At 34.8% G+C, this 23,445-nt stretch overlaps 3 protein-coding genes across 3 annotated transcripts in view; all 3 read left to right on the forward strand.

Moving 5' to 3' along the window:
• The first annotated feature begins 5,545 nt into the window (after positions 1-5,545).
• On the forward strand, positions 5,546-6,543 carry LOC139876024 (uncharacterized). The gene is made up of 2 exons (XM_071863322.1): positions 5,546-5,677; positions 6,256-6,543. Exons 1-2 carry the CDS (start codon positions 5,546-5,548, stop codon positions 6,541-6,543), a joined length of 420 nt encoding a protein of 139 aa, XP_071719423.1.
• A 9,625-nt stretch (positions 6,544-16,168) lies between these two features.
• On the forward strand, positions 16,169-16,585 carry LOC139876025 (uncharacterized). The gene has a single exon (XM_071863323.1). The coding sequence runs from the start codon at positions 16,169-16,171 to the stop codon at positions 16,583-16,585; it is 417 nt and encodes a 138-aa protein (XP_071719424.1).
• Positions 16,586-16,831: 246 nt separating this feature from the next.
• Positions 16,832-23,445, forward strand: part of LOC139876027 (uncharacterized) — a 119,566-nt gene continuing 112,952 nt past the window's right edge. Inside the window, exons 1-2 of the mRNA XM_071863324.1 lie at positions 16,832-17,035; positions 17,216-17,560. Coding sequence (XP_071719425.1) covers positions 16,832-17,035; positions 17,216-17,560 — 549 coding nt within the window. The remainder of the gene's footprint in view (positions 17,036-17,215; positions 17,561-23,445) is intronic.

The following is a 23,445-nucleotide window of genomic DNA, read 5'->3' on the forward strand; positions in this document are numbered from 1 at the left end:
GGTTGACGAAAAATCTAGAAAAGTCATCACTAAAATCAGCAGGAAATCCACGGACCTCAGCATAAAACAGGGTCTCCAAGTGGTCAGATTTATCCTAACCATGAGAAAGATTTATCTCGTAAAATGGGGGGCACCGTGCAAATTAGCTGGATAAGACTAATGAATCAGATCTCCAGAAAGGATAATCTCCTTAAAGATTAAAAATCAGCTTTTAAGACTGATATTACTCAATCCTTGAGATTGACCTTAAAGATTGAGAATTCAAACTCATGGAATTCAATGATATCTAAACTCGAGCTTGAACGAGAAAATATTTTGATCAAAAAGTTACAAACCGATTTGTTTTCTGAAAACTTATTTTCAATGCGTTCATTACCATTGAACGTAAAATCCTAGGAATTCACCTGGAATTCATTAGGTCACCTGAACCAAATCGGGTGTCAACCGTAAGAACGGTGGTTGCATAGCATGGTCAAAGACAGGACCTTGTGCCAGACCAAAAAATTATAAGGGTGAGCTTTACTATTGCTCCTACCAAGGATAGTAATTGCGTTCGACACGTTATAGACCATAATTAAAAGCATGTCAGGGGACATTGCCTTAACAGTTGCTTGTTCAACGCTTTCCTTTACAACCGGACGGTAGTTTACCAAAGGTTAGCAAGTGGGTGACACAAAACCACAAGTTTTAAGCTAAAATTTTCAAATCTGAAACCCACCAAACCCACAAAAAGAATTTGCAAACACCGGTGAAGGGTTATTCCGGAAAACTTATCTAGGATAAAAGCTAGATTGAATTTTCAAAAAGATCAAATGTTTTCATAAAGATCCAATTTCCTTAAAGGATCTAAATTTTATAGTCATGTGGGACGGTAAACCATATCGCTACTACCATTGTTTATACCGCCGTATAGAAATCACTGATGTACAAAGTGTGAAGAATAAAGAAGTGATTCTAGTATTTCAAGACTATATTGCTTGAGGACAAGCAACGCTCAAGTGTGGGAATATTTGATAATGCTAAAAACGAACATATATTTCATAGCATTATTCCTCAAGAAAGACAAGCTTTTAGTTGCAATTGTTCTATTTACAAGTGATATTCGTTTAAATAATAAAAGGTGAAGACAAAAGATAGATTCGACGAATTGAAGACGCAAAGATCCAAAAAGCTCAAAAGTACAAAATACAATCAAAGTGGTTCCAATTATTGATAAGAAACGTCTCGAAATTACAAGAGTACAAGATTCAAAACGCAAAGTACAAGATATTAAATTATTCGCAAGGACGTTCGAAAATCCGGAACCGATACCAGAATCAACTCTCAATGCTCGACGCAACGGACTAAAAATTACAAGTCAACTATGCACATAAATAAAATATAATATTTAAATAATTACTAAAATTATTTATATATTATATTTATTTAAATAATCGTCGGCAAACAAAGAGCCAAGGTTGAGTGAACTGTAAAATGGAACTCCGCGACTTGCGGAGTTCGAAGACCAAATGGGCCGCGACTCGCGGAGCCCCAAAAAATGAAACTGCCTATAAAAGCAAACGCAGTTTGATCGATCAAAATATATATATCAATCTCTCTATATCTATACGTAATATTTATATTTATAATTTATATTTTAATTTTAATTTTAATTTTAAATTCTAATAATAAGGGTATGTTAGCAAATGTTGTAAGGGTGTAAGTCGAAATTCTGTCCGTGTAACGCTACGCTATTTTTAATCATTGTAAGTTATGTTCAACCTTTTTACATTAATGTCTCGTAGCTAAGTTATCATTATGCTTATTTAATCCGAAGTAATCATGATGTTGGGCTAAAAATATTAAAATTGGGTAATTGGGCTTTGTACCATAATTGGGGTTTGGACAAAAGAACGACACTTGTGGAAATTAGACTATGGGCTATTAATGGGTTTTATATTAACTAAACAATACCTTGTTAATTTAATATACAAACTTATAATTCGACGTATTTATATATAACCACATACGCTTGACTGGGTACGGTGGGCGGGATATCCATAAATACCAATAATTATTCATTTTACCGGACACGGAACTGGATTAATAGTTAATAGACTTGTTGAAACAGGGGTGAATTACATTCAAGGGTAATTGGTGTAATTGTTAACAAAGTAGTAAAACCTTGGTTTACACGCAGTCGATAACCTGGTGTATTCATTAAACAAAGTATTAAAACCTTGTTACAATTCGAATCCTCAATTAGTTGGAATATTTGACTTCGGGAATAAGAATAATTTGACGAAGGTTTTTGCTCTTTATATTTATGACTGATGGACTATTATGGACAAATCTGTATGGACATATTAAATAATCCAGGACAAAGAACAATTAACCCATGGGCATAAAACTAAAATCAACACGTCAAACATCATGATTACGGAAGTTTAAATAAGCATAATTCTTTTATTTCATATTTAATTTCCTTTATTTTATATTTAATTACACTTCTAATTATCGCACTTTTATTGTTATTGTATTTAATTGCACTTTTAATTATCGTACTTTTTAATTATCGCAATTTTATTGCACTTTTATTTATCGCAATTTCATTATCGTTATTTACTTTACGCTTTAAATTAAGTCTTTTATTTATTTAATATTTTACATTTTGTTTTAACTGCGACTTAAAGTTTTAAAATCGAAAAACCGGTCATTAAACGGTAAAAACCTCCCTTTATAATAATAATATTACTTATATATATATATATTTGTATTTTTATAAAATAAAACTAATATAGCGTTAAGCTTTAATTAAAAGATTCCATGTGGAACGAACCGGACTTACTAAAAACTACACTACTGTACGATTAGGTACACTGCCTATAAGTGTTGTAGCAAGGTTTAAGTATATCCATTCAATAAATAAATAAATATCTTGTGTAAAATTGTATCGTATTTAATAGTATTTCCTAGTAAAATTTAAGCTATTTTATATACACCTCGCATAACATCACCACCAAACGAGCCTTGTACCTTTTCTTGTCATCCAACTCATTCTTGATTCGATACACCCATTTACTTTGCAATGCCCTTTTATCATGAGGTAACTTCACTAGTGACCAAGTTTTATTCTTCTCAAGTGACCCCATCTCTTCTTTCATGGCAAGCTCCCATTGTATAGATTCTTTTGTCTTCCTTGCTTCAAAGTAACTTTCGGGTTCACCATTCTCGGTATAAAGCAAGTAGTTTGCTGATGGAGAATACCTAGAATTAGGTTTGGGCACTCAAGTCGAGCGTCTTAGTGTAGGAGCAACCGAAATGGTTGGACCGGTTTCATTTGTGTCCTCCTCATCACTAGAACTCGCACTATGTTCGGAATCATCACCGCTTTCCGAATCATTTCCATCATTAGCATTTTCTGACGCCTCACCGTCATTCGACAATTCATTGTTTCCCAAACTCCCACTAGAACCTGCAAGATCATCAATAGAAACATCGTCAAAAGTAACATGACTCGGTTTAGGACTCCCCGTTTCCGGTTTGCCATAGACCGAATCTTCATCAAAAGTAACATCTCGCGAACGAGTTACTTTTCTAGCTTCGTTGTCCCAACAACGATAACCCATTTCATCCGACCCATAGCCTATGAAAATACACTTCTTTGACTTAGCTTCAAGCTTGTCTTTATCTGCATCTTTGGTCTTCACATATGCATTACACCCAAAGATCCTAAGGTGACCATAGCTCACCTTCTTACCTTGCCATTCTTCCTCGGGAATTCGGAAACCCAACGGTGTTGAGGGTCCCCTATTTATCAAATAATCCGCCGTGTTAACCGCATCTGCCCAAAATATTTTAGGCAAACCGGCATGCAGTCTCATACTCTTAGCCCTTTCATTTAACGTACGATTCATACGTTTGGCGACCCCATTGTGTTGCGGTGTCTCCGGTACTGTTTTCAACATTCTAATACCGAACTTTGCACAATGGTCTTTAAACTCAAGACTACCATATTCCCCTCCATTATCCGACTTCAAGCATTTGACCTTCAAGTTAGTCTCATTTTCTACCATAGCTTTCCACTTCACAAAAGTATTAAATACATCGGATTTAGCTTTAAGAAAATAAACCCATACCTTTCGAGTGGAGTCGTCAATGAAGGTGACATAATAGCGAGAACCTCCATGTGATTCTACATTGGTTGGACCAAACACATCCGTATGAACGAGCTCCAATTTCTCCAACTTAGGTGCATTCCCTGATTTCCCAAAAGTCACCTTCTTTTGCTTCCCATATACACATGGTTCGCAAAACCCAAGTTCTACCTTTTTCAAATCCGAAATTCTCCCACTCGAAACAAGCATCTTCATACCCTTCTCACTCATATGCCTGAGTCTTCGGTGCCATAGAGTTGATTCGGACTCAACATTAACTGTAGCAACCATCGTGTCTTCATCAAACACTTCAACCATATAAAGAGTTCCCCTTTTATGTCCACGAGCCACTACACAACTACCCTTAACCACCTTCCATTGGCAGTTTTCAAAAGTAACCGCGTTACCTTCATCATCTAATTGACCAACCGAAATAAGTTTCCTTTTTAATTTAGGAATGTACCTTACGTTTTTCAAGGTCCAATTAGAGCCAAGAGTAGTCTTCAATACAACATCTCCAATGCCCTCTATATTGAGTTGTTTGTCGTCAGCCAATCTCACCTTGCCTTGATATGAACGAAAATTCTTCATCATGCTTTTGACATGAGTAGCATGAAACAAAGCTCCCGAATCCAAAATCCAAGACTCCATAGAATTTTCAACACTACATAAAAGTGCATCATCACTTTATTCCGCGGTCAAGTTTACACCTTTCGCCGGACCATTTTTACAATTCCTTTGAAAGTGTCCTTTTTGATTGCAACCCCAACAAACAGCTTCACTTCTATCTTTCGATGGATACCTCTTCTTAGACTTCTTTCTACCCTTCTTCTCACCGCGATCAAATTTCCTACCACGGTTGTCGGTACTTAACAAACAACCGGATGTCGATTCCCCCGAGTTTCTCCTACGAGTATCTTCACCAAGAATCAAATCCCTTATTCCTTCAAACGCTTGCTTAGTAGTTCCCGTAGAGCTACTAACTGCGGTAACCGTACCCGACCAACTTTTCGGTAATGATAAAAGCAAGATTAGTGCCTTTAACTCATCATCAAACACAATATCTACCGATGCTAACCACGATATGATGTTGTTGAACTCGTTGATATGATCCGTTGCACTCGTACCTTCCTTCATCTTCGTATTGAACAATTGTCGCATGAGAAAAGCCTTATTAGAAGCGGTAGGTTTCTCATACATGTTAGAGAGTAATTTCAAGCAAGCAAACGTCGTCTTCTCATTCACAGCGTTGTATGCAACGTTCTTAGCAAGTGAAAGACGAATCGCGCCCAAAGCTTGACGATCCAAAAGCGTCCAATCGGCATCGTTCAGGCTTTCAGGCTTGGTCTCTAACAAGGGTTGGTGTAGCTTCTTTTGATACAAAGTTGATACACCACATCGATAGTTCGATGGTAACCATGCGTAACAGAATGCTCCCTCAAAAAGTGGGTATATTTGTATGGCGTGCCAAACGAAAACGAATCCCGGTACGTGATGAACTAAGCAAAAGGGGTATCGATTTAGACTCAGTGCTTTGTCCGGTATGTCACAATGAAATCGAAACCACTGAATATACACTCCTCCATTGCCCGTTTGCGAAAGATGTATGGTCTCGTGTGTTGTAAGGATATTAGGACCCAAAACAACGCAAGTGATTCAACAAGATCACTCACCGATAGTAATTCTACAAGATTACTAACCCACTTAATGAACGAAAGATTATAAATGCAAGAAATGTAAATCGACATAAGATATAACGTGGTTATATGCAATCATTGTGATCGCTTTAGTCCACGGACCAACTAGAGAATGTATTTACTGAATATTTGTGGTGTGTTTACAATGAGTTACAAGAGGGTCTATTTATAGAATGATTTAAGGAGTAAGCTAAAAACAATTCCTTGAAGCTTCATGTGAGTTTTCTAACAGCTTCATGGAGGCTACATGTGAGTTTCCTGACAGCTTCGTGAAAGCTACATGTGAATTTTCTCACAACTTCGTGGAAGCTACATGTGAGTTTCCTAACAACTTCGTGGAAGCTTCGTGTGAGTTTCCTGGAATCTTCCCTCTGATTGTTTAAAGTTCTCCATATCTCCAACAATTGTTTCGTTGGTGCAAGTTTGGAAACGTGTCGTTCTCGAGTTTGGAGGAAATGTTTGAAAGCCGGAAGCCATCTTCCCAATCTCCCTCAAAATCGTTTTTATGGCAAGGAATCGAATGGACATGTTATACCATATGGAGAAATAGAAATCTCGCCATCTTCCAAAAGAAAAAAGGTAACTGCCCAATGACACTCAACGAAATTCAAGTCAAATCGTTCGAATGGATAGCAAGACGATTGAAGGCAAGCTCATTAGACTGGAACCAATGGCTCTTAAACCCTTTGATTCAAGACGATCATGGGTGAATTTAGTTAGTCTAGATGTAATGCCTAAAAGTCATGTTGTAGATGTATTTTTGCTTCCTCCTGTTTCAGTATAGCCTTGCAAATTTCACATATAGCTTGCTCCTATCCAATGTTTCGGCAGTTCATTATAGTAATAAAAAAATTTTGCCTTCTAAAAAAAATAAAATAAAAAATTATAGCAAGCAATAATACTCTGCACATTCTAGAATTACAACAAATAAGTCCTCACAATAAATACTATCAGGACACAACTACCATATGTTGAGTGGTAACACGGGACACCGGTAAATACATGATAAAGTGAAAAAATTTCAGGTTTTTAACTTGTAATAGCAGTAGATTGTGTAAAAAAATTTTAGTGACACCATTGCCCATCATTACTAGCTCCGCCATCGAATACTATCAAACTAAGCTTGTAAATCTTATTATTTTGACAGAGATGTTGGTTCCAGAACTCGGTCGTAACACGGTGCGGAACGTAAAGGAATGTTGATCGAGAAAAACATACCACGCTCCAAGTACTCTAATTCTCAGAGCATATTCAACAGTGAAAAATCGATGCATTAGATTTTGGAGAAATTTTTGTCTCTACCCATCTAAATATGCAGGGAATATACTCCCCTAATAAAAAAACATACTCCGTATATAATTAAATACAAATAAATATATATACGTCGTTTCAACTTTCAGTGACCGAGATTCTGCAGTAAAGTGGCTGCATGAATATGCAGGGTATATACTTCACAAGAATGTTGTATAAAAACCCGATTACTCGCCGATTAATCTCCGATTAATCATTTTTAAGATTAATCCGTTCTGATTTTCAAAAATCCGTTTAATTAAACGGTTAACGTCAATTGATGGGTCAAAACCGAATTTGGTAACCAAAATCGGTCAAAGTAAAAAATAGTTAACATTTTAAAATGAAGTTAAACTAGAATTTTATAGTTTTGAAGTAAAATGAACAATTTTAGACAATTATGTTAAAGTTTATTTTTATATATATGGTTTTTTCTATATTTACACATATAATTTTTAAAATTTAATATTTAAATGTATACTGTACAATCCGATTAATCCCCGAATTGCAGATTAATCTTTTCAAAGTCCCGACCGATTAATCTCCGAATAGGGAATTTTGCAACCTTGCTTCATAATATAAAAAAAGTTATATCTTAATACTAGTGCAAAGACCTGTAGATTCACGGGTTTTTAAAGAAATTTTTTTTTAATGATACGTTATATAATCAACATGTACTGAAAAAATTTACTCAAACTTTTACAATCCATATATCACATATATATACATTACTTATGCTATTATCAACATTCATTCCTATGTTATACATACATACAAAAGGAAAAAGAAATATTGTTTAATTTATCATATATTCACATCTTTTGTCCTTTAATGGACGAATAATATGTCACATAATCAACATGTAGATAACATAACATAATTTATCAAGTTCTACGAAATAGAAAACAACAATGTCTAATCTAATACTCGAAAGAACAACAATAAAAAAATACAATCCAAAAGTATAGTCTTAAAATACAAAACATTAAAAAACAAAATAAAATTAAATTTAGTAAAAACACGAGTTTATTTAAATATATTTATTTTCATGTAATCATTTGATAAATTTGTGACGCATAAGTATACAAAGAATTGAAGTACCATTATATGTGAAAATTAAGAATGAAGAGTTTTATTTGTGCGTATGAGAGTTTCCAAGACAACATTCAATACATATACTTGAATAAAGAATTTCCATAACATCAAAAGACAAATTCCAAAAATACACATGACTAAAATCTTACTCATATACTTGACATGGATTAAATTAGTAGCCTTTGAACTTTTGTCAGCTCCTTAATATACTCGCCTGAACCTTTTATATGTAAAAAAATTTTTTATTCTTTTTCCTTTCTTTGACTAAATAAAGTCAATAACTTTCACATTTTGTTTACATCATATCTTCAAGCTCATTATGCACCAAACATTGTGTCCAGCAACACGTGTTATTACCACTATCAGGATGCCTACACTCCTCAAAACTCTCTATGAAATAACACAACATTTAAAATGTTATCAGCACAACCAAACTAAAGCTAATATAAGTAAATCACAGTCAAAAGCCAATGAAATTACATTCTTCAAATAAATTACAAAAAAGTCTAGTAAAACATATTACTTTGTAGTTCAAATGGGTCTGAGTCCTTAAATCCTTTATAGATGTAAATCAAAAGAATCCATACTGTAACACTAAACTATCATCAATCTGCTAACTTGACATTTGACTAATCTATTAAATAATGTACGACACATAAGTTTAAAACAAAGATAGACCACATTTGAACTAATATATGAAAATGCAACTGGGCCCATTTGAAGTAAACAATATGAAGTTGATTAATTGTGGCCATTTAGCAATCCAAATGAAATCAGCTTCACAATATTCAAAAGGTTGTTGTTATGTCACAATTACCTTAATGTGTTATAATGTCACTAACAACAACAGTACAAAGTAAGTCAATAGACTGAATTGTACGAACAATTTGTACGAACATTGAAAGTAGTACCTTTGGTGGAATAAACTAAATTGTATATAAGCAATGCATACATGCTTGGAATCGGTGAGAATTGAAAATTTGACACCTGCCAAAATCAACCATTAGAGAAATGGGTCACATTGTTCAAGCTCCTTAGGTACCTAAAAATAACATCATCTAATGGTGTATACTAGGGGATACACGCATAAAAGCATCATTTTTATACAGAAGAATGGATCAAAGAGCATAAAAGATGACAATATTTGGCGGATTTTAACATTTGCCGCCCAGCGTTTAGCAGGCCGCCCAGCGTCATGCGTAAGCCCTGCAGGCAGCTTCTATGCTTAAGCCCTTTAACTAGGGGCGTGAGGGGCACGCAGCCACGTCAGCCACGCCAAAGTCGGTTCCGTCTATTTCGCATAACAGAATTAATCAGTGATTGACACGTGTTTCCCGAGAATTTCGGACATTCTACGCCTATAAATAGACCCACTGGGTCACCACATTTCACATCATCTAATCTGAACTTCAGTCAGAGAGAAGTACACTTTCTCTCTCACACAGTTCTTTCTCACTCTAAAACATTAACCGCTTAGCAACAAAAAGCTAGACGGATCAATTACAGATTGATCCACAGATTGATTGAGGCCACCCCACGGATCTCTCATCCGTGTTCCGGGTCTGCAGGGATTATTTCTCGAGGGCAAACATGAATCAACATCCAATCACTCTACGCTAGGCGGATATTGTTCTGTACTGGTACCTTACACCTGCTATACGGAAAATCGTACCAACAACATCGGAGAAATGGGTCACATTTGAAACACTAAATAGTTACAAAATATAACAACTCCATATTTATTGGTGTTATAACAATTGTGTATTGGTATTTGGTAATATAGCAAAAAAAATATAACAACTCAAAGGATCAAGTGTCAAAAAATTTAGATAAGATTAAGGGGCTGTTTATTTATGACTTATTGACCTTAATTGACCACAAGCATTATTCGGTCACCATGGTGGGTTGTTTACTTTAGCATTATTGATTAATACATGATGTTTGGGGGACTGTCTGATACATCTTCAAATGCTATGTCCTCCCCATATAGGTCAAACTTTTTTAACATTTACCAACAATACCCTTGTTTTTTTTTTTTCTTTTTCTTTCTTCCATCTTTTTTCTCCAAAAACATTTCAAATTCGTTCATCTTCTGTATATCAAAGACCAAATTGATTGAAAAAAACAAAGCATTTCTTATCTTCAATCTTTTTTTTTTTTTTTATGAACTACAGATCTCGACGATGCACGGTAATCACATATCTTGAAACTACAACCACTCGAAAGCCAACTTCATATTTTCCTCTATGAGAGCACAATTATGTTACCGTATATTCTGATTACGAAACACAAATTTCAGATCTCGATATTTTTTTATTACTAGGTTGAAATGGGTTTCAAAATCAAGGGTTTTGAAACTAATTCAAGTTACATAATTGATGAAAAGGTTGAATAATTTAGGAATTGCTTGTAGCATCTATTGTATGATTATTTGGTTAATTATTAAATTATAGTGCATGACTACGAAGGTGCGTTTTGAAAGATGAAGTGGTGCTGTTTTTGGTTTAAAAGGAGACATATGTCTAGAAAGCTATTTTCTCATTTATTAATAAAGGAATTCAAGTTAAAAATTATAGATTATATATATACATATATATATATGATAAATGATTTTATCAATGTAAAATTATTTAATAATTATTAAGGTTAATATAGTAATTTATTATCATTCAGTCAACTTATACAGCACGAAAAGTAAACGACAATTTTCATTATTCTTTTAATGCATATACCTCTTCATTACCCATATTACTATCTATACCCATCCAGAACTTAATGGAAAAAAAGTAAACAGCCCTAAGTGTCATGTACCATTTCATGTAACCAACTCAACTGCGAAACTTTCAAAGTTGGAGGCAGTACAACAAGTTGGTTCCTTAACTTGACTAACATGATTATTGATATTAAGTACCCAATAACAATAGATGACTGAATAAATATTTAACGATTACACGCGCAACGGGGCAAGTGCAAAACGAAGGTCAAGTCAACTTTCTACATCACATTGTTAAATTTTTGTTATTTAAATCAACAGTTATTTTTGGTTTGCAGACATCTTCTTTAAGATTAAGAACCAATAAGAATCATCAGTGGCGTTTTTCGTCAACGTACATTAATGGTAAAGTGATAACCTGAACCTGTTTGAAGCAGCGGTGACCAATATACGACTTACATAATTTAGGCGCTAATAATTTCGCAGTTCTTGACTATAAATTCTTATATAAAAATAATATCTTAAGACGTACTTACCAAAAAACATGCTTCTTTCCAACTCAAAGCTCATTCCTAAGTCCAAACATTATAATTAGTACTCATTTCCTGCTGTTATAAGATAAAACATACATCATACACTATCATTTACAAAATAATAAAACCAACTATTTGAGATTATGGAATATAAATACTTATAAGGTAAATCAGTTGTGTTAAATGCTTGTAGCTAATCCATAACCAATTATTTGGAAAATAATCAGAAAAATAACACATGGACAAATGAGTTAACGTAAAAAGTAAAAGAGAAAATGCACATTTGAAGTTCAAATATAGCTTGGAACACAACCTGGAAAGTGGTTACAAAGTTGCCCGTATGCTTGGTTTCGAGTGTGCATCAGCTGATCAGCAGCAGCTGCAAAAGCACCACAACCACCACCACCTGCTCAACAATAGCAACATCATCACCATCACCAGCAGCTCGTATCTATGCAAAATCTAATAGAGAAAGAAACATTCACAACAAATAAACACTCGTGTCCACAAAAGTTAACTGTTTATCGCAACATGCATGTATATCACAAATGGGTCAAGAGCTTCTCTTTATCTTTCCTTTAATGAATTGAAAAGTAAAATTCAAATCTACAAACCTTTGAGCAACTCTGCCTCCCTGAGCGCCTTTGGCTTGTTCGCCTCCGGCTGCTCCCATGTGAATTCTTGGTCCTATTAACCTTCCTCGAGTAAAATACAAATCAAACACGCATTGACATGTGTAACAACCCTGCTTTTTCCGTTACTTCCGTTAACCTTCCGTTAGTTTACTTAACGGCGATTATTTAACTTTTGTGCGTTTACGTGTAATAAATGCATATTTGATCTTTGGAGGGTTACAATAATTAATATGGGTTGATATTAATTCAAATAAATATTTCGGATAATGAAATACGATAAAGACGATACGATTTTGATAACTGCTTTTTGAGCAACGAAACGCTCGGGTTTATTTTATTAATTAAATTATTAATTATTAACTTTTCAAAAATAATTAATTTATTGGATTTTTAATAAATTAACGTTTGGTTGCGTTTAACGATCGGTTTAGCGTTCCGGGCCTTCGGTACAACTAAACGACACTTGAAACGAGCCACGATTACACGGTATTGCAAAACACGAGCCGGGGCACCTCTCTTGGGCCCCATTCGGCCGACCCCACTCCCCTCTCCCCTTATATTTTAATTTTTGGCAACTTAGGGGACTTGTTTGTAATTAGTGATAAAGACTTGTTAACCTAAACACTTCTCATAACCCTCCCAAAATTGTTCCAGTCGACAGCTTTTTCCCTCTCCCTCCCTTCTTGATCGACGAGCACACCACCAACCCTAGCACCATCAAAAATTGATCTTTTGCTCAAACCTCAAACACAAAGATTGTAATTCCCATCGTTCTCTACACATAGGTGTAATCTATTTGGTGATCAAAGGTATATTTACATAAACCCTAATCTTAAAAATCTGATTTTTTTAAAGTTTCATAGTTATGTTGTCAATTGCTCAAGTCTATACGCGTACGTGTTAATTGTAATCGTTATATTGATTGTTTGAACGTTAGGGTTTAAAAACGAATTTGTTTTTGAATGATCAGAAAAATTAAGTTTTTAAAATGTTAATTATTATGTTATATTCAGATTCCTTGCGAAAAACTATTGAGTTTAGGTTTTAGATTCGCTTGATTTCGTTTCCGGATGATCAAGTTATGCTTAATTGAAATTAACGTTGTGTTTTCGTGATTGATCAGAAATCTGGATTTGATAGACCACGAAATGGCATGTGAAACTTATACCACTGGAAAGATAATTTAAAAACACTCAATTTAGACTAGGATATCATGTTGTTTGCTTATGTGTAACCCGAGATATGCTTGAATTAGTGTAAAAGTAGTTTTATACAGCACTTGCATGAAAATAACCTTGTATGTTAAAATGTGGTAACTTCTGTGATTAAAACTTTGTATATTTGAAATTTACACAAAAAGTAATTCACCTTTCATGTAGATATCATAGGCTAATTGTATCTAGATCTTCGGATAATCGCGTGCGAATGTGACTAACTAAACTAGAATCGAATCTGTAAATTGCTCTCTGTTTTATACTCTGTGGATTGTGTTTATTGAATGAGAATGTAAGCTTCTGGAATATGAATTTTAACATGATATGTGACTTATTGTTAGTTTATGTCAATCTCTGAAAACTTATGCATTGGGCACAATAGAGCCGTACTTTATGTAGATTCTGATTTGAGCTGAAAAATTGAACATCCAACTTGCATGAATAAACTGTACAAATTGGCTAAACAAAATTTGCTACATTTTTTATATGTGTTACTTTGACTTGTCCTTGAACTATGGCCACTGGTCTTGTATCAATTGCATGTCCCTAACTCCGGTTATAGCCAAAACGAAATCAGGGTCAGAAACTGACTGGGCAAACCCCAAATGTACCCCTTCTGATTCCTGAATTTTAATTATCGTATGAGTCCCTGGCCGGACTTTTTGGAATCTATTTTAAGTATATTTATGATCTGAATTTTTTCATGTTTACGTGAATTTTGTACTATGAGATATTGTGCTAAGTATGCTACGTGTTCATGAACTTTGTGCACAACGATAAACTGAAATTGTGAAAATGATCATTCATGACCTGAAACGTATTGTTTGACTTAGGTTTGACATGTTGACCAACATTTGACATGAACCTATTGATGTTGACTTTAGTTGACTACTTTGACCAAGTTTGACTTTCGGTTTGACTTCGGTTGACTTTGTTTGACTTGCATGATATAGTTGACTTTTACTTTGAAACGCGTCGAGTCGAGCAATAAGACAACTTATACTATGAAACCACTCTTATTTAAGATACATATATTGACAAACCTAAATACGTATACTTAGGTTGCATTATTCAGCTGTAAACTGTACAAGTTTTATCTGTCATCCAAGCTTATTCAAAGGTGAGCCTACAATCTCACTTTTTACATGTTTTCAGGGATGAGAATACACGTTGTTATACTTACTTTATCAAATGCTTTTGTATTGACACGAGTACTATATATGCATATTGAGTTTGTTCAAAAAGCCTCTAGCTTGAATACTTTTAATACCATCAGTGTAAGCACAATTTAGATGGACGGATCCATTAAGTTGACAACCTCACCCGCTATAATAACTTTGGTGCATTTATTTTGAACATTAGATACGCTCGAACAAGTGTATAACATTTTAGGAGGTAAAGGCGGGTATAGTGGTTTCTATACTCGGGTCATTGCTAGTATGCAGGTGCTCATATTATGCAAACGTTTTTACGACTTGGTGTTGTACTTGTAAAATCTCGTGGTCAAGGATATTTAAACCATTTTTCTGATAACTGTTTTTCAGATACTATACAATGTTATTTAAAACTGTGATTTATGAACAAATGAGATAAAACTTGATATGGTATTGTCTACAAATGACTGAAACTTGACATGGTAGTGTCAACAAACTTTTGAAACGGGAAACAGTGTTGTCTACAAACTATAACATTAAACCTTGGTGGCCTTCCACTAATAAACGTTTTCGAAATGTTAATTCTTAAACATACTGTATTGTTTACCTAAAACCTGTAGATTCACTCAACATTATTGTTGATCCGTTTTGCGTGTTTTATTCTCAGGTATTAATTGCTTCCACTGTAGAATATTGCTGTTACGTAGAAGTCAAGCCAATCACTGGGACCAGAGTTAACATTCCGTTAAAGGGATTTTTGACAAGGTGTTACAACATGATATGCATATAAAACAATAAGCTTGCTTACATACATTGAAAGATATATATATATATATATATATATATATATATATATATATATATATATATATATATATATATATATATATATATATATATATATATATATATATATATATATATATATATAATCCAATTAATATCATTTATTGACACACAAAGAAAAAAACCATTGTATGTGAAACTAAATATACCCAAGTGTGTTACTCCTATCAAAATAATTGTATGATATTTTTATGATTAACAATTAGCACAAAAATTAATATAAATAAAGAACCTTTAATATTTAACTTACCTGCAACAAAAATAATCACAAATATCAGTCTGCAACAAAAAAGACAATGGTTGTGTGCTTCTTCACCTTCATATCTCCATTAAAATGGAGTTTTTAGTAAAGGACCCTTCTAGTAAGGACTGAGAAATTCATCCAGAGTTTGTTAATTTCTAATTCCAAGCTGTAAAAACATAAATACATGAACATAAAGTGTGAATCAAATCATATAAAGTTACAAAATTGCAAAATCGAAAAATCAAAAACATGTAACCTCGTCATAAGCAAGAGAAATTGAAGTGAACATGATAACACTCCAAATTCACTGGTAGCTCGACAAAACCTTAGCAAGCATCGAGACAACAATTAAGCCATGATTGAGTTCTATAAGGCTTTTTTGATTTGGAAGCTATTGATGAATCCTTGATGAATTTTAGTAATTGAAAATTTCTTCAAAAAAGAATGAAACCCTAACCTGAAAGTGAGGTGTTTGTGAAGAAGCAGATGAAGATGACTTCAAAAATAGCTTGAGGATGAAGATGTGTGAAGGTTTTTTTACAATGGAAGATAGGTTTAGGGATGAATTTAGGGCGCGAGTTTCAGGGTTTGATAGCAGATGAAATTGAAAGATGAATAAAGGGTTAATGAAGATGAATAAAGGGACGTCGAGAACCCAAAATGGTTGTAGAGAATCATGGTGGCTTAACGATGAGGTCCAAACTAAAGTCGCTCTTAAACAAGCAAGGTTTCGAGAGCTCACCTCCTTTAGAGGGGGTACACTAGCAGACAGAACTAGCATAGAAAATAGCTATAAAGAAGCCAAGAGAGAAGCAAAGATCGCCGTTACACGTGCAAAAGATAAAGCTTACGAAAACTTATATAAGAGACTAGACTCTAAAGAAGGGGCAAACGACATCTACAGGATAGCCAAAGCTAGGGAGCGTCGGCGAAGGGATCTGGATAACATCAAATATATCAAGGATGAAGCAGGTCAAAGCATAGTGAAGGAAGACAAAATTAGGAAACGATGGAAAGAATACTTCTGATCCCTTTTCGATGGGGGAAGGACTAAGAATGGAGAACCTCATGTCTATGATATGGCCCTACAATATCAAAACAACTGTTTCTTCACGAGAATCAACCATGGGGAAGTTAGAGTGGCCCTACGCAAGATGGGGAGAAACAAAGCAGTATGACCGGACCAAATCCCCATAGAGGCGTGGCGGTGCTTAGGCGATGATGGATTTAGGTGGTTGACAAACCTTTTCAACACGACATTTAGAAGCGCAAAAATGCCAATGGAGTGGAGACTGGGTGAGGTTATCCCCATTTACAAGAACAAAGGGGATGCACAGACGTGTAGTAACTATAGAGGTATAAAGTTACTTAGCCATACCATGAAACTATGGGAGAGAGTGATTGAGACTAGGCTTAGACGCGAGACAAAGGTGTCAGAGAATCAATTTGGGTTCATGCCAGGACACTCCTCGATGGAGGCAATTCACATTATTAGAAGTCTTATGGAGAAGTATAGAGAGAAACAAAAGAACCTACACATGGCTTTCTTAGACTTGGAAAAAGCTTATGATAGTGTCCCACGAGAGTTGATTTGGAAGATCCTTAATGGTAGAGGTATCCCAAGTAGGTATATAAGAGCTATTATGGACATGTACCAGGGGGCGAAAACTCGCGTTCGAACGACAGTAGGATACACAGAGTATTTCCCAGTAGAAGTAGGTTTACATCAAGGATCTGCTCTTAGCCCTTTTCTTTTCGCTTTAGTCTTAGACGACCTGTCTCATAGGATACAAGGGAGTATCCCTTGGTGCTTGATTTTTGCCGATGATATTGTTTTAGTATCGGAATCTCAGGTTGAGCTAAACAAAAGGCTGGAGCAATGGAGGAATGTCCTGGAACAAAATGGACTTCGGATTAGTAGACTTAAATCGGAGTATCTTAGATGCGACTACGGGAGGATCGAAGATCACAATGATACTGTGGATATTCGTATTGGGGATCAGGTCTTACATCCACAGGATTCCTTTAGATACTTAGGATCAATGTTACACAAATCGGGAAGGATAGGTGAGGATGCGTCTCACCGTATAAGATTAGGATGGTTGAAGTGGAGAGCTGCGAAAGGGGTTTTGTGCGACAAGAAGATACCCCTTAAATTGAAGGGAAAATTCTTCAAGGTAGCGATTAGACCGACCATGTTGTACGGATCGGGGTGTTGGCTAATGACGAAGGCCCAAGAGAGGAGGATGGAGGTGGCAGAAATGAAGATGCTTAGGTGGACGTGTAGTAAGACCATGTTAGACATGATACCTAATGGAATTTTTAGAAAGAACTTAAAAGTTGGGAATATCGTCAACAAGATGAGAGAAGGACGACTTAGATGGTTTGGCCATGTAAGGAGGCGGCCACCCACATCACCGGTCAGGAGAGTGGAAGCCCTCACGGTTGGCGGCGTAAGGAGAAGAGGTAGACCTACACGTAGGTTGGAGGATAGACTGAAGTTTGACATGAAGGAGCTTTTATTGACCGAGGACATGACTTCTGATAGAAATTTGTGGAGGAGTAGAATTAGGATTGATGACTAGGTTGCATATATATTTTATTTTATATTCTTATTTTTTAATTTTTTATTTAGTTTTATATATTTTTATCGTATGTCTTTTTGCCTACTTGCTTTTTTGCTTCATTTATGTTTGTATTACCATGTTTTATTTATTTATTTTTTTTCCCACATACTAATACTTATTGTAGCATATCCCAACATGTTGTGTGCATTACATTATACTTATTTACATGCTACATGTCTTTATGCTTACATAGTATACTTATATGTTTTATACTGCATATTATAACTACATGCTTTATACCTATATGCTTACATACATATTTTAAACTTACATGGCTTGTTATACTTGCATATTTGACACTTACAGTTTTCACTTATATGTTCTTTTACTTTACTTTGTTACATGCCATATTTACCTTTACATTTTCCATGGTAAGGTTCCTTTTATCTACTTTACTTTACTTGCATTTAGTTACTTCACTTAACGGATTTCATGGTTCTTCTGGCCGGAGGTCCTTGGGAAGCAGCCTCTCTGACCTATAGTATAGGGAGGGACGACTTCTTTTACCCGCGGACCGATAGGTACCCGTGGGGGGAGGAATGACTTCCCTTTTACTCTAGGGTAGAGGAAAGACTGTCTACATCTAACATCCCCCATACTCCACTTTAGTGGAATTGGGTATTGTTGTTGTTGTTGTTGTTGAAGATGAGAGTGGCGTGATATTTGAATAGCATGCAATCTTTATCTGAAGCGTGCAATTTTTGAACATTATCTGTTTTCAAGGAGCATGCGTGATATTGTTTTCAGTAATATTTTTTTTTTACTATTATTATTTATTTATTTTTTGTATTTTTTTAATCACTAATCTTATTAAAACTTCTAAAAAATAATTCAAAACAAAAAATGTTTTATGTCATCATCTAGGAGGCCTCTCTTTTTTTCTTAATTTTTTTGAATGTTTTTTTACAAAGGAAAAACCATATATATGACATCATACAAATAGAATTTTATAAACATTGTATAGATATTTATATTTTATATATGTGTTTTTCTTTAAAGATAAAATAGTAAATAAATATTGAATTAAAAAATTCCTTTTGTTTTTTCGATTGATCATTGGTACTTTTTGAGTCTCTTCATAGACGTGCAAAACAACAGTTATTTTTTATTTTATTTTAAAATTTTGAAATTAATAACGTGTTTGTATGGATATGTGTGACGTCTATTCCATAAGTTGTAACTAAATAGTGCACTAATGTTTAAATTATGTGTTGAGTAATGACAAACTAAAAGTTACTTATTTAACCTTATACATGAGCCAACTTAAAACAATATTGTCAATAGTTAAAAAAAAAATAACTCACTGCAAATAGTTTCATTTTTGACGATTTAATCATTATTTTTAACATTAAAAAACCTGAATAATTTGACATATTTTTAACACATATAAGTGTCACAAAATTTTTGACACTTAAAAATGTTAAAAAGAAAAACCCGATGATACTTAAAAGTGGCAAAAAATTAATAATACTTAGAAATTTTGTCATCGCACTTTTATACGCATAAAAAATCTTACACTATATTTTTTACACTTCTAACTTATATTCACACTTTAAGCGTGAAAACTCATTTAAAAGTGTCATATACTACAAGCTTAGTGGTAATGATATAATGATCTAATATTTCAATTTACATTTTATGATTTTAAGAAGGGAAAAATAATTTGTGCCCTTAAGGCACATGATAAAAACATTGAATGAACTATACAACAACTATAATAAAATTCAATTTCACGTAAGTGGAATATAGGGAGGTAAGATGTACACAATTATTTTCTATACTAAAATAAAGAGAAATTGTTTCTCTACCATAGTGAAACACCCCAAAAGTAGAGAAAGTCCTCCCTCTCGATGTTCTAAGTATAGAGAGATTGCTTCCGGATGAACCTCCGGCCATTAAGTAGGTTAAAAAAACAAAAAAAGTGTGGACGCCATGAAAATGGTAGTATCAAATTTCCATGAATTTTAAACCTGCCCAAAGTTCAATTTAGATTCCAAACAACTGTCAAGACGCCAATAAATCGACGCTTAGTGTTGACTCGATTAATAGAGCCATCATTCGTAAATTTTCAAAATTAATCTCATGAAAAATTTAATGACAACCCATAAGGTTGTATTTAAACCACATGTTACAATTGAAAACCCACGGTGTGGGTAGTGACCTAATTGAAAACTCACGCCTCAAACTCGGGTAACAAGGTATGGATTTTGGCATGGGAGGTCCCGTGGGATGGAATCCCACATGAAGACTCACGGCTATGAGCACGTGTCATTTTTTGACCAGTTCGAGCATATAACCGTTTGAATATTCAAATTAATACAAAATTTGAAACCCAATTTTGTTTTCTTATATATACTTACATAAATTCAACCGTTTTCACCACACATACATCTTATTTTCATTTTTCTCTCAAATTACATACAAATTTAAATTTGCAATGGATAAAACATATAAAATACTCGAGTTTCTTCTCGATTTCGATTCTGACGACCAATAAATTATTCAATTTGTCAATCTAGTCACCCAAGAGGCTAGTAATTCACGAATCTCTCGGACCCGTCTTTATATTACAAGGGATCGTGAAAGTTACGCACAAAGGATATATATACAACGGTTATTTCTCGAAAACACCAAACTATCCACCTTACAAATTTAAACGACGTTATCATATGAGTCGTAAATGATTTCAACGAACCGTCAAAGGTATAACCAACTTTTCTACTAGTATATTCCCGATTATTTTTGTTTTTTAGATAAGGTTCCGATGTGTAACATCCCGTTTTCTTCACACGTGTCTAAAGGTACATATTTAATCGTTAGTACGCTTATAACTCGTTCGTTTATATGATAAATAAATTAAAGTGTTAGTTGTTGTGTAAATGTGTGTGTGTGTGTGTGTGTATATATATATATATATATATATATATATATATATATATATATATATATATATATATATATATATATTATATGAGAATGTATGCATGTATAAGTATATGCATGAGTTTTTGATGGTGTTAAGTCGGGCGAGGCCTTAGGACGAAGATTAGGTGTGTATGAGAAGCGAGAACGAAGCATAAAAGTCGCGTGAATCAATAGTTGGTTTAAAATTGTCGAACGGGTCAGTTGTGGGCAAATGCCGGCCGCGATGGTGACGGCCGCGCCGCGATAAACAACGCAAACCAGAATCAGGAGGTGGATCAAACAGCCCGAATTTCACGTGAAATGCCGCGCCGCGGAAAATTGGGGTCGCGCCGCGACCATCTTGACAGTCTGGTTCCGAAATTAGTTTTTAAAAGGTGTGGTTCGAGGGTATATTCTTCTTTTCGCGTGTAGATCTGATTGAGACTTTAAGTCTCAGCCACTTATCCTTTTTATTCATTTTCTTTTCCATTTTCTTCTCTATTTTACTCTCAAAACACTAAACCCACTTTGATTCAAACTAAGAATTGAAGGTGAAGAATTGTGAATCGATCTTAGGAGCAAGAAGTAATATTGTTCCTCTCGTTCTTGACTTCGAGTGGATAGTGTTGGTAAGTCTTAACTTCGTATTTTGAGTTTTAGTTAATTTATGGCTAGGGTTTGGCCATTTGAGTCTTGTAAGACCCATTTGGGGACTTAATGGGTGGATTTGGGTTAATATGATGCAAGAAAACCCAAAAGGTGTTAGTCTAGGGTTTTGGTCATATGGATTGAGGTTGTAAGTGTTAAATGGTGTTGTTAGTCACTATTACACTTGTAAATGATGAAAGATTTGTAAATAGGTCAAGTTTGACTTAAATTGTGAGTCTAAGTGTTAAAACGGGTCAAATGGGTAATGGTTGACCTAATTGGGTGAAATGGGTATGAAATACCCTAAGTTTGTGTTAGTTAGAGTTAGTAGACTTTAAATCACTAGCTTTAATGATTAAAGATGAGTCTTGGCCATTTATGGGCGGTTTTGGTGTAGTTGAGTTATTTAATGCAATTGGGTCATTAAATGATCAAGTGTAAGTATGGTGGTTGGTTCCACAAGTTGTATATTGAATGTGTACTTAATGTATTAGGTACTTTGCTTTGAAGCATACGGAAGTGTTTAATCTCCAATGACGTGTTAAGGTAAGTGGAATAATTATACATGTACGTATATGATGTACTTATTTGTGTAGCGTGGAATTTGGAATTGTCGACGTGTTTAAGACACTACATTCTATGTAACGAGTGAAATTGTCGCGGTGTTCAAGACACCACTCACTGGTTTGATTGACATGTGGAATTGTCGCGGTGTTCAAGACACCACATTGTCATGGGAGTGGAATTGTCGCGGTGTTCAAGACACCACTCATTGGTTTGATTGACATGTGGAATTGTCGCGGTGTTCAAGACACCACATTGTCATGGGAGTGAAATTGTCGCGGTGTTCAAGACATCACTCATTGGTTTGATTGACATGTGGAATTGTCGCGGTGTTCAAGACTCCACATTGTCATGGGGGTGAGTTAGTCGCAGTGTTCAAGACATCACCCGGGGGATTAGTGAATACGCAGAGTAATGTACACTAATGGATGTTATGAACTCCGACGGTCTTTGAAGTACCGTTCCCTTGTTCGATTGGTTAACCATGGTTGTGTGAATTTGTATTTAGCATATTAAATTGTGAACCATATGCTATTGTTATTTCTAGCTTATTGTGAATCGTGGATAGTAGTTTATGCATGATGTTTGCATGGTTGTCGAATTGCTTGCTTGTATGCGGTATTGTGTTTGTGACTGCAAGTAAGTAGGTTATATATGCATCTGTATACTTATTGTACTCACTAAGCGTTAACTTACCCCTCTCGTTGTTTATCTTTTTAGATTCAGGTGCGGATAAGGGAAAGGGGGTTGTTGGATACTAGTTCCCCATGTTGGATTGTGTTAAAGCTGTTGAAGCCGACCTAGCATTTTGGGTAGTTTAGCCCCAAACCATGCTCGGGTGTAGTTTGGATTAAAACTATCATTTTAAGTGGGTCGAACTTGTATTACATTTGATTAATGGCCTTCGTGCCTTTTGTAAACATTAAACTTGTGATATTGTTAAATGGGTTGTATGTAACCGTTATTTTGGGCGCTAATGGTTTATTTACCAAAAAAAAAAAAATTACTCGTGTTAAATACGGGTTGGGTTGTTTCACGATGTAAGTCGCTAGCAAAGTTTGACAACACTACAAAAGTGCACATCCGCCAAATGTCAAATGACGTATGAAACATGTCCGGATATGTTTAACGAATACTTACCACTG

The sequence above is a fragment of the Rutidosis leptorrhynchoides genome, chromosome 11 (genome assembly GCF_046630445.1).
Source record: "Rutidosis leptorrhynchoides isolate AG116_Rl617_1_P2 chromosome 11, CSIRO_AGI_Rlap_v1, whole genome shotgun sequence".
Taxonomy (NCBI): Eukaryota; Viridiplantae; Streptophyta; class Magnoliopsida; order Asterales; family Asteraceae; genus Rutidosis; species Rutidosis leptorrhynchoides.

What these genes read in the sequence shown, in the direction of transcription:
- LOC139876024 (XM_071863322.1), top strand. Translation starts at nt 5,546, where the DNA reads ATGGTAACCATGCGTAACAGAATGCTCCCTCAAAAAGTGGGTATATTT. An exon ending in TAGACTCAGTGCTTTGTCCG is followed by an intron (nt 5,678 to 6,255) that starts GTATGTCACAAT and finishes CGTTGGTGCAAG; the next exon opens with TTTGGAAACGTGTCGTTCTC.
- LOC139876025 (XM_071863323.1), top strand. Translation starts at nt 16,169, where the DNA reads ATGAATAAAGGGTTAATGAAGATGAATAAAGGGACGTCGAGAACCCAA.